This window comes from Etheostoma cragini, chromosome 4 (genome assembly GCF_013103735.1).
Source record: "Etheostoma cragini isolate CJK2018 chromosome 4, CSU_Ecrag_1.0, whole genome shotgun sequence".
Classification (NCBI taxonomy): domain Eukaryota; kingdom Metazoa; phylum Chordata; class Actinopteri; order Perciformes; family Percidae; genus Etheostoma; species Etheostoma cragini.
Genome location: NC_048410.1, coordinates 30,576,015 through 30,588,439, shown reverse-complemented (window position 1 = coordinate 30,588,439; position 12,425 = coordinate 30,576,015). Strand labels below are relative to the sequence as shown.

Genomic DNA, 12,425 nt, shown 5'->3' with positions numbered 1-12,425 from the left:
TTCAAAAATCAGAAATGCTCACAGGAGTTATTGCACAAAGATGCACGCACGCGCACACACACACAAACACACGCACACACACACACGGAAGTTAAAAAAGTATATTGATCCTCTTTTGATGGCAGGTTTCCAAGGCAACTAAGAGCATGATGTTTATTCTATAATCATTCAGGACATTTAATTATTTACTTGTCTTTACAGCAGTAGGCCTTCGCCAGGTTAGGTGATCAGTATAAATTACCAATGTGATTTAACCCCGCTACAAGTAATCCACAATTGTGATACAGAAAACCATGGTGTGTGTGTGTGTGTCATCAGACTTTCCATGCTGGCCCCGAAGGCAGCATCCGGTCTGCTGTAAACTGTGTAGTGGCCTTTGGAACGCCTCCGTTTACTAGGGCGGGCCTTTTCTGTGTCGCTGCTACAGGGATACCAAGATGGAAATCCAGGGGCTTGCTGGTGCCCAAAACATTCACTCTCAACATGGCGCCCTACACACAACCACTTTGTCTCCACTGCGATCAGCGACGATACCTTATTTTATTTCCACCGAAAATGAAACGGAGCTGCCGGAGCCACACAGTGACGGCAACAACAACAACACCAGGCCGAGGACATCACCGTTTCACCTATCGGCGGAAGATGGCAGCGGAGGAGCGGCTAGTTCGCCTAAATCAACCGACAAAACTAATTTACCGGGTAAGGGACCCAGTCTCGGAGTTTATAACGTGAACACGGAAAAGGAGAATGAGCTCGAAGCACTGCTTGGCTCGCAGGAGTTTATAAGGACTGCCTGGAAACACGGGGCAGAAAGCGGGGAGACTGTGATGCAAATGGCGCTGCCTCTGTTCGAAGGGGAAGAGGTCCCGATGCCGCCACAGCGGCACTTAACGTTGCCGTGTCCAGTTTTACGACAGCAGCGTGAGGACGGCGCTTTCAAGCAGCCCTCACCGGCCAGTTACTGCGCTGCTGCGCCGCCGGGGAGCTTCAACACGTTACACAGGGCAGACGAAACTCCTCAGGAACTATATGTTGTGTTTAATGTCGTTCAAGAGGATGGCAACGGGGAAGCGAGCAAACACCGACCGGATGTGTCATCGGAATGTGGCGGTAAACACTATTTAGAGCGCTCTCCCGGTGGCTCAATGGAGGTGGCTAACAGCACTGAAGCAAATGACAACTTGAACTGTATTGATACCCAGGCCCTGAAAAAACCTCACCATGTTTTCAGTTTAATAAGCGACAACGGTAACGTGACTCATGCGAAACAGTCAGGCTATCACCACACCGTCGAAGACGTTGTTCTGACAAACAAATATGGCGATAAGATTTGTGGCCAGATTTGTACCGAAAACAATGAAAGTAAAGTGATCAGGGAGCTTTCGCCGCACTCCGGCGTTGACGAAAGCAGTGCCTTGATTTTAAGGAACTCTGGTGTCGAGGAAGCCATGGACACCTCGGAATTCATTGCAGACTCAACAGGGCTGCGGGACAGCGCAAACCCGGACACGGCCTCCACAAGTCCGCCTGCCAGTGAAACCTTTTCCGGGACTATAACAATAAACAACCAAAGCATCATAGTGACCATAGAAAACGGCATTCTGACTCTCGCTGCCCCGCCAGAGGGATATGTACACAAAGAGGATGACATGGTCAGTTTAAAGGAGCACCTAGGCATGAAAGACCATGAGGACATCGTCCTTCTCAACTACGACAGTGGGACTAAATCCATCGGGAAGATCAGCACTCTGACGGTGTCCAGCTCCAGCCAGCAGGAAGAGCAGCGGCCGGGTCTGTCCGTGAGTGACTCTGAGTTGGCTCTGGTGGATGACTGCTCATTATCAGAGCTGGGCACTTCTCTGGACTCCTGTCCCATCATCAAGCAGGAGGCAGGGGTGCTGTGTGCCGTAACAGAGGCGGATCTGGTCACTCCGTCCCCCAAAGCCCCCGTGGCAGACTGTGACGTTGGGGACTTCCAGTCTGTACCACTAGTACGGTCCAAGAAAGAGACTGTGGCCTCTTTTGGGTGCCAAGAGCCTGGCTGCTGCTGTACATTTGATACGCGTCAGAAACTTAAGGTTCACCTTCTGAATCATGCTGAGGACCCGCGGCCCTACCAGTGCATTGTAGAGGGCTGCGGCTGGGCTTTTGCCACCTCTTACAAGCTGAAGCGGCATCTTCAGTCCCATGAGAAGCAGCGGCCACACACCTGTCAGTTTGAAGGCTGTGGGCGGCGTTTCACCACTGTCTACAACCTAAAGGCTCATGTCAAAGTCCACGAGCAGGATAATGCCTTCATCTGCGAGATCTGCAGCGAGAGGTTTCGCAGTGCTACGCGACTCACCAATCACCAGAGGGTCCACTTCGAGCCACAGAGGCCCCACAAGTGTGAATTCCCAGGTAACACAAGCTGAATGTATTTTGCTTTTATCTGTCCTATTACAATCCCCCTCTTTAACCTTTTGGCTGTGTTTAAACCAGTGCATGACGCCGTGGCGCGGGCCTCCGTAGATGGAGAACTACGAGCATGCACGAAGATGCTTAAGAGCCATTGCAGTCGATGCATCCAAGTGTGCACGTGCCATTTTGCCGTCAAAATGACGTAGATCTTGCAGGCATGCCAGGATTTTGAGTCCAGAGGGCGAGCACCATTCTAGGCGAGCTTAAGGGTAACCGGATGCCAGGACTCTCAGAGTGGCTGCAGGTCTCTCTGGTAAAGTCACTGAGATAAGATGGGTTATTTTATGGTGAATGAAAGGCTTGATTCCACCATGTAGCTCATCTGATTAAATCAATGCATTGACGGGTACACTGCTGCCATTTCTGCCGTGGTTTACGTTTTGATTCTTCTTCTAGTCTGTAGAAATAGCAAAGTTGGTAACTTTTCCTCATTAGCGCCACCTCTGCTCAGGAGAAGACTGCAGCTAGTGTTGCAACCACCACGCGGGAGTAGAAACAGTTATGCTTTACGCATATGGGATGCAATTTTGGATGAGGAGGCCGCCATCCATACGAGACGTGTCCGTATGTCCATTTAACACAATCCGCTAATTTATAGCAACTCACAAAAATACGATTTATTACTGAGGTTCTAAAGCTGTGTGAATTCCAAGCATTAGATAAATATATTTTCACTTTGCATTGATGATATTGGACCGTTGACCATAGAATCAATGTGTCCAGATCGATGTAGCGTAACACTCAGTCAGAAACACCATGTACCCATGTCTTCCCACATGTTCCCCTCTGTCATATGCAGGCTGTGAGAAAACCTTCATCACCTTCAGTGCCCTGTTCTCCCACAATCGCACTCACTTCAGGGAAACGGGCCATTTCACCTGCACCTTCCCAGGCTGCGACAAGACCTACGACAAGGCCTGTCGCCTCAAAATCCATCTGAGGAGTCACACTGGTAAGACTGTCCCTAACAAAGCTGGAACCAGTGTGTTGCTCTCTTTTAATGTTGCATATTTCAAAAACGTTATATTTACAAAACGAGTCACTAAGAGCATGCCTGTACAGACTCGTCTAAAGTAGAGCAGGTTAGCCCTGCAGCACAGCTTTGTGATAGCAGAAAGCCAGGGTAAAACCCTGGCTTTCTGTTCCGAACTGCAGGCGGGGAACCTTGTCCCTGATACCCCCGATAAACCCCTGATCTGCTGTTTCCAGGTGAGAGGCCGTTTCTTTGTGACTCGGAGGGCTGTGGCTGGTCCTTCACCAGCATGTCCAAGCTGCTCCGGCATAAACGGTAAATGCTTATAATCTGAGGCTTTCCCCTTGATATAAAGTGTGTGTGTGTGTGTGGTAGACAAGGCATGTAAACATGTTTTAGTAGGAACACAAAGTGTGTGTGTGTGTGTGTGTGTGTGTGTGTGTGTGTGTGTGTGTATGTTTAACCTTTATTTATTGAGGGAAGGTTCACTGAGAGGCAGCCTCTCTTTTGCAGGAATGCTCTGATCACATTCCCACAGTTCCACACTCATACCTGGAAGCTGCCAGCACAACCACAGTCAAATCTGTTGGAGGTTAACTTGCTCAAGGGCACCCCAGTGGTTGTAATGAAAAGTGGTTGTAAAAGCACTGCTCTGTCACTTCCCTCACCCAGATTTTACCCTGGTGGTCCGGAGATTGAAGAGACAACCTCCTGGGTATAAGCTTATACAACTATACAATAAAAAAACAAAAGAAAACCCTAATATATAATATGTTCCTTTCAAAACAAGCAGGGGGTGCTTTGTCTTCAGAATGTCTGGTTGCCAACCAAGCTAGCTAGCGTTAGCTGGTAACTTAAGATGCCGATGAATGGCACCAGTACCAAAAGGTCTGCGTTTACCCGCTGGTAAAAAAAAAGGTTCCTGATGCTTTGGCTGTTATTTTACAGTCTAAATGCCTCAATGGTTAAACAGAGCTGAGGGTTTTTATAGGGCCCTACAAGATGAGTGTCTCACTCACCAGACTCCTCCCATGTTTATCAGGAAACATGAAGATGACCGTCGCTTTGTCTGTACAGAGGAGGGTTGTGGGAAATCCTTCACCCGGGCAGAGCACCTCAAGGGTCACAGTATCACCCACCTGGGCACCAAGCCCTTCCAGTGCCATGCAGAAGGTATGTATAGGTACTCAAAACCACATACAGGAGTAGGACTGTTTGCTGGGAGAATGTCAGAGTTCATACGTGTTTGTTGTTAAGTCAAATCAGCCGGTTGGATTCTGACTTCTGGTATTTTCACATTTTCTGCAAAGCTCATCGTTTATGACGTTTTGTCTCCTTTCCGTTCTTCAGGCTGTAATGCCAAGTTCTCAGCACGCAGCAGCCTGTACATCCACTCCAAGAAGCACAAGCAAGATGCTAGCACCCTGCGGACACGCTGTCCCGTGGCCAACTGCTCCAAACACTTCTCATCCCGCAGCAGCCTGAAGAGCCACATGCTCAAACACCACCACCTCAGTCCTGGTCAGTAACGCCACTGCTTCAGCCGTCACCACTTGAGTCTCTCTTCGATGTGATCATATTGGGGTTTTTCCAAGGGGTCTTAAAAAGTCTCAAATTTCAACATCAAAATTGTAGGCCTTTTAAAAAGAAATCTTGAATTTACCTAATTGTTTTCTCGATCTTAAATTATTTTCAACCGGTCTTAATTTTCCTACGTCAAAGTAGCGCTACCTCTAATGCTCGTTGAAATGTTCCTGCAGCACTTTAAAAGTGCACTTTTTTTTTTTTAGTTTTGTGGTGTTGTACTTCTATGTGTCGCGATATAATTTTGCTGTAATCGGACTACAAATGACACCAACATTCAACTTATATTGCAGCCAAATTAGACACCAGTCGCATAATGCCAACTAGGAAATCTGGGAATTGTTTCAGAAAATGCTTCTGGGCTCTGACATCCAGTCAGACATCCAGAAAATGTCATTCATAATGGTCTTTAAAAGGTCTTAAATTTGACTTGGTGACACCTGTAGAAATCCTGTTATATGCTTAGTAGACATTTACTTAGCAGCCAAAGAACAACATGCCAAAACAAAGACAATTAAGGAAATATACCTTAAAACATCCTCGAAGATGTTGGTAATACTAAATTTCATGTTTTAGTCAAGCTATTAATAGTCAAGCAGTACTAACTTTTTCTCCACAGCGCTGTGGTGTAGGTCTGGCTACACCACAGATTCAATTCAATTTTATGCGTAGTGTGAAATTATAAGAGAAGTCATCTCAGGACACGTTACAGATGCAGTAGGCAGTGTGTCCTCTGTTGATTTTGTAGTGGCGGCCTGCGATGGCATACGTTCTGCCGCCACGCTATCAGAAATAGGGCATATGCACAATTTAGGTACGTGAGGTTGCCTTTTTATATGATCCTGCAGACACAATTCAACCCCCCACCCCCTGTTGGCAGCCGCTCACATTGCAATTTAACAACAACTAGAACTATTGAGAGGTTATTGGGCCCGTCCAGTTTAACTCCTAAAATGCATACATACATACGTACATACATAAATACTGCTGTGTTGATGGAGTTTGTCAAACCGTTCACTTTCTTCCAGTCGATTATTAACCCTCTGTGACCGAGACACTCGTCCACGCGTAACAACAGCACCTATTACAAAACAAATGCAAGATTAAATAACTGTACGTTCACGCTGTACTTGTCCTTGTTGGCTGTTTGCAGTATAATAAATCATTTTTGACCTCATTATTTTGCACTAAAATGTCACTCGTCTGTTGGCTCTGACAGCGCTGCATCAGCGCTCTGTGTCCTGACTGAAAATTAAACACAATTAAATAAATATTCAGCAAACCACTAAAACAAGGCTTTCTAGTTCTTTCTTCAATCTGTCCCCAGTGGGTTGGGCTAATCCAACATAAGAGAAAACAAGGGGGGTGTTCTGAAAACAGACTGTTACCTGTGAAACTGATGCTCTGAAAACACCCCCATAAGTAATTTGTGCTTTCCACCCATAGACTGTAACGGTCTATGCTTCCACCTGATGAAATTACACGGCAAAAAATTTACCAGTCCGAATTTAGGTCGAGCCAGAACGTATAGACCAATAAATCGACTAGTCGACTGGCAGATTACAGACCTGCTCTACAGGTTATTTTCTATTCAGCCTGGAACTTCCAGCCTCTTTTGGGGTCGTTGGGCTTTAAATCCACACTGTTACATCAAAGATTGATCCACTTTATGTCCATAATTCATCGCATGTTGGCTCATTTCTGCCGCTATCTTGCGGCTCCGTCTCTCTGTTGTTTAGGGAAATACAGGCACCGGCATGCCCATATATGGGAGACATCACCCTCTAGTATGGAAGGCCAGAGGAGACAAAAAGACCAATAGGCTGAATGGAAGGCCAAGAGGCGCACATTTATGACACGCAAATGCTTGTGTAGCACTGCTGTGGGTGTAATATCAATACATATGACATTGTTATTATTGGCATAAGTAAATGTCATGAGAGCAAAAGCGTCTTGACTTTCTTTGAAAATATGTATGTATTTTGTCAACTGTAAGTCATAATGATTATTTCTTCACAGTGTGACTCCCAAGACATATGAGAAGTGTTTTAGAAAGGAAAATGGCTTATTTGTTATCTGTCTGTGATATCAATACATATCTGGAAGATTCATGTTCCGTTTTATTTATGTCTTTAAGGCCCTACAACTATTTTTAACATGCAAGTGACCTCACTGCAACCCAAATATTCTAATAACCCAGTTTGTCCTAAAAAAAAAATGATGTTCATATCTTGACTGTTGACAACAGGGTTGATGTTTTACAAGCTTTTATATAAAATAAATCCAGACGGACAATAAACTGTAAAAATGGCCTCAGGGCTCAGAGGGTTAAACGAACACCTCCACCAATGTTGTTCAGACAGACCTGCGCCCCACTGTTAAAACAAAAGGAAACACTGGTAGGTCAAGACCACATTCAATAATAATAATAATAATAATAATAATAATAATATAGAGACTTAACATTCCCCCCAAGAGGAAGCAATTGGTGCGACAGTGGTGAGGAGAATCTTCCTTTGAAACCTAGGACAGACCCAGACGGTTGAGTCACTGATACACATATACAGATAAGGAGACATAGCATTCACAATAATTATAGCACCTGAGAAATTAGACAATATAACTGTATTTCCATTTTGTCTCAGCTAAACAAAAACACTTTCATAATATTGAATTGAGAATATTACTGTAAAATTGTAAAAGTGATTACTATCCTATAACTTCTGAACGTTTCCCCTCCTGCATCCCAGATGTTCTAAGCCAGATGGAGACCACGCCCACCCTGACTCCCAGCAGCGAGCTCATCAGCTCCACCCCGGCAACAGTTGCCGGGCCTGGTATTGCCGGGGGCGATCAGCTGACCAACCTGGACCTGAGCTCCCTGTTCTCGGCTGTGCCTGGCAGCGCTGCCCCTCCGGCTGGCCCTAATGGCACCTTCACCATGGACCTGTCCCTGGTCAGCTCAGGCATCCTCACCATCGACCCCTCCTCCGTCGCCTCCGCACTGGCTGCTGGCGCTAGCACCACACTGGCCAAAGCTGTGGACCCCCTCATCCTGGCAGCCAGCGCTCACCTGGGCCCCCACCCTGCTTTGGAAGGAACAGTGGGGGACGTTCTTCCACCCCAGGGTACTCTGAACCTGGATGATGTGCAGACTGTTGTCCCAGAGGCCCTGGGAGCCCTGAGTGCCCTCAGCATGCAGCAGCCACTCAGCACCCTGAGCGTGGAGCCCCCCACATCACTGTCAGCGGCCCCCGTCGCAGAGCTGCTTACCTCGCCCTCCAAGGTGGTGGAGGTGGGGGGCCCGGGGGCAGCTGGGCCTCTGCTGGACTGTGTGGAGGGGCTGGGACCTCAGGAGGGAGGAAAGGTCCTGAGCCCGTTTGTGTTCCCCGGTCCCAGCAGCAGCTTCAGCTGCCAGAAGGAGCAGGACGCCATCGCTGCATCAGCAGGGGGCTTCCTGGTGAGTGGCCGGGGGGTAACAAAGTTCTATCAAGCTTTTAGTGTCTGCGGAGGGAAGTCTGATGAATGTCTACAGGCGATGTCACTCGAGTGGGGGTGTGGCCTGCTGCTCAACTCTACTGCAGGCTACCGTAGCTGCTTCTAGCATAACACCTTATAGGCGGCTGAGTTGCATTGTGGGTAACGTAGGCGTCAGGTCTAGACAAGAAGGGAACAGGAATGCATGGAATAAACGAGTCTGTCCTGGAATTTCCGTAGTTTCTCTGTCATCAACATGGCTGAAATAACCAGCGTTGCCACTTTGTTCCTGTTGTGAAAATCCCGGGCAGTAGAAAAAGAGCTGCTGCTGTGTCGTCATCAGGAGGAGCAGAAAGCTTGGCAATATTCACCAACTCCTCCAGGAAGTAACCTCTAAGTCTGGATGAGCGCTACTTTAGAAGAGATTTAGATGTTTTTTACATTGCATTAAACAGATTAAAAACAATGCTGAAATATAATTTCAACATGACGCAGATTTGTAAAAAGTCTGAATTCATTCTTTGTCAGGTTTGTCCACAAGTTTGGTTCCTCCCTTTCTGATTCGACCACGGCACGACATCGGGGTTATCCAATCACTGATTGGCTATTGCGACACAATGTTGCTCCAATTTCTCGCTCAAGTTTATTGATTGTATCTCAATTTGTGAGAAAAGTGATTTTTGTGTTCATGCCATTTGCACCGCTTGCTGCACATTTGCTTTTATTTGCAGCTTTGCATCATTGTAAGCATGCATTGTTAAATTCATTGATTTCTCTTTAAAGGAAATGCACATTTACTTGTTAGATTCTTAGATATGAAAAGTTCCCACTTTTGGGAAATGTCTATTAGCAGTTGGAGTGTAGTGAGTACTAGCTGTGGAAAGCGGACATAATGGTGTGTAGTAACTAATGTCTACCATTTCTGTGTCAGGAGAGTGGAGGCTCCGCCAGGACTGACTACAGAGCCATCCAGCTGGCCAAAAAGAAGAAGCAAAGAGGTCCTTCAGCATCCTCTGGTAAGACAGCAGGAACACCCCGCCGGAGGAGCGCCACGAAGCGTAAACTTGGGTGTTTAATCTTCAAATAATTTTCAGTTTTTGGCATAAAAGATTAGTGTTCTCTTTGCCCAATCCAGGGATTTCAGGCTTGAGTCAGAGAAAAAATAAAGCAGTAAAGGCGTCGATGGCTCCCTCTGGTGTTGGTTATGGTGAAGGAGCTGCAGCAGCCAATGGGGGCCTGACTCTGCGGGACCCCGCCACCGTGGCCCAGTACGTCCACATTCAGCTGCTGCAGGTGAGGTCCCAACACACCTGATTCTAAACCCAGCTGACCTAAGTTGATTTGAGGAATGAGCTGCTGTGTGTTGAGAGACGCGGCGGCCAATTAGACAGAACAGCTGATCAAAGCGTGTGTACCTGCAGGACGACCCAGCCAGCGACGGAGACCTGGCCTTCCAGCTGAGCTCGCAGCCCTCCAGCTCCCACTCCCAGCTCACTGCCGACCTGCCGGTCAACATCCTACAGGTGAGCAAAGCTTTTGACTCCTGTCTGTTCAAAGAAACACCTGCCAACGTGTAATATTGTATATTATTTCTCTCTATTTGTCTCTTTCTGTCACTCTCTTTGTCTCTCTCTGTACAAACTCAACTCTGGCACACACGCTCCGTTTGCATTGCTTTACAATGTGTCACAAGATCAACCAAACATAGATTTTAAAAAGGTCTCCAGTTCAATTGCTAGAACTATCTCCACCAGGGTTTTCCCAGCCGGAGCTGGCCACTGCTCCTGTTGCCAGGGGATACTTGGAAAGATCCTGGAGCAGCTCAACTAATAAAAATAAGTAAAATGATAAAAACCTAAACAGGACTCGATTTGCCCTTGGCAACTAGATTGAGACAATTGGCAACCATTTTGTGGCCTTTGGTTGCCCCTGTCACTCAGTGAAGATGTGAGTCGTGACTTCTGGAATGTCAACCCAGTAAAAATGCACCTACATAACCAAGTTTGAGCTAACGTTAGCAACCAATCAATCATAGATACCTACGTTTCTGAAATGATTTCCATTTTCTGTTTTGGTTTGTAATGAGAAGTTTTTTTGTCGTGGATTTCACTCATTTCAGCATGACAGTTTGAATCTGAGCACGCGCGACTCGAATCTGCTCTCGTCTCCCATCGGGGAGTGGCCGCTCCCTTTGGCAACCTCCTGTTCAATTTATGTGTTTTTTTTTATATAAGAGAAAACAAATCTAGAGTTACAAAATTGGAAAATCTTATTTCAAAAGAAGTCAATATTGTATTTGGTTGTGTTTGTAAAGTTTAAACAATACGTTAATGCGCAACACAAATTATCACAAACAATCATAAAGAATTATAAGTTTGAGAAGGAGCAGGCAGAAGCAAATAGCTTATTTGGTCCATATTATTATAAAACAGATACGCAAATGCATTTTACAATCTTTCTGGTCTTACAATAACTTACAATTAGTTAACGGCGCTTGTTAAAACCCGGTGCTAATATGGCGCCTGTTGGTGCGCGGTATCTACCGGATGAAATAGCAACGGCGATTTCAGCGCGTCATCATTAGGGCGCCACCTAAATGTCAGCGCTGCTCCGATGCCCGGGAACAGACGTTAGAGGCTACAGAAGCATCGCTGCATGTCCCGCTGGTTAACGCTAACATCACGTTACCACTTGGCAGCAGGTAACGTTAGCCTACCGTTAGCCACAATAGAAAGAGGATTAAACACTACCAGAATAAAAGATAGCGTGAAACCAAAGTATGACAAAGCACTTCCACACGGCCGTAATGAGACATTTAGGTGTTGCTGGGAGATGACGTTTTACGTTCCATTTACAAGTCTGATGTCCCTTTTGTGGGTAAGTTAGCTTTAGCCATGTTAGTTACACCCGGGGACACATCCACATTCAGCCCCCAGCCAGCCTGGTCAGCACTTCTCTCACTGTTCTGAAATAGAGTAACTCAAACTCCTTACTTAGCTCAATCAAGCTAAATGCCACTAACAAAAGCTACCAAGTGGAAGAAGTTGCTTGCTAAGGCCAAGTTAGCGTCAGGCTACTATCCGCCGGTTAAATGAAATATGATTGAACATATTCTCTAATCTGTTGATTGCATGCAGTACTTTGGCTCAGACAGCTGTTGGCAGTATTGAAAGTTTCTATGGAAATGTTGTGACCTTAGCAGCCCTGGTGTTGATGTGTCCTCCCAGGAAGCTTCAGTGATGACGGAGGACGACAACGGCTCAGACAACTCCCAGTTCACAGGAAGCACAATCAACCTGCAGGACCTGGAGTGAACCAACACCCCCACTCGTCACTGGCCACAGTTTACAGCAGCAAACATACTCTGGGATGTTTGAGTGCACCCGGCGCTGCCCTCGGCTCCCCCACGCTGCTGAAGGCCTTTGGGACGTGTGTTGGACAGTGTGTGGAGGGAGTGGACATAAGTCCACAGATAATGCACCTTGATGAGAGGAGATGAGGATTGGTTTGTTGAGAAGATGATCATGTGTTATTTCTTGAGTCCTGTTTGTACCACAATCCAAGGTGAGAGCCTTCTAATTTGTCATAGAGACAGTTGTCCTCTGTGTCCTGTGGCGGTGGACAGTACCATGGTGCCACATTGCAGTACTGTCTCCGCTCCAGTTGCCTTACAGACGCCTCACGCAGTGCATTCCTCCACCGGACTCTTCTCTGCCTTCTTTGGTAGTTGTTAGATTTATTTTTCTATGGCAGCTGTAAGTCCATGTTGAAGCTGCCTGATTATGTGTTAACATACAGTTTAATGAATGAGTTGTTACCTTCTTGTAATAATAATATAATAATTGTATCTGTTTATTTATTATTTAGCTGTGGGTTTACAGAGTGGCAGAGCCAAACACAGATGAATTAAAGAATCAAAGCACAATCACAA

At 46.4% G+C, this 12,425-nt stretch overlaps 1 protein-coding gene across 1 annotated transcript; it reads left to right on the top strand.

Annotated features, from left to right (window-relative positions):
• The first annotated feature begins 373 nt into the window (after window positions 1–373).
• si:dkey-156n14.3 (zinc finger protein ZXDC) lies at window positions 374–12,425 on the top strand. Its single transcript, XM_034869982.1, has 10 exons — window positions 374–2,400; window positions 3,260–3,412; window positions 3,670–3,748; window positions 4,476–4,606; window positions 4,784–4,954; window positions 7,768–8,477; window positions 9,426–9,510; window positions 9,630–9,787; window positions 9,916–10,017; window positions 11,722–12,425. The coding sequence occupies exons 1-10, from the start codon at window positions 438–440 to the stop codon at window positions 11,806–11,808; spliced, it is 3,639 nt and encodes a 1,212-aa protein (XP_034725873.1). The 5' UTR covers window positions 374–437; the 3' UTR covers window positions 11,809–12,425.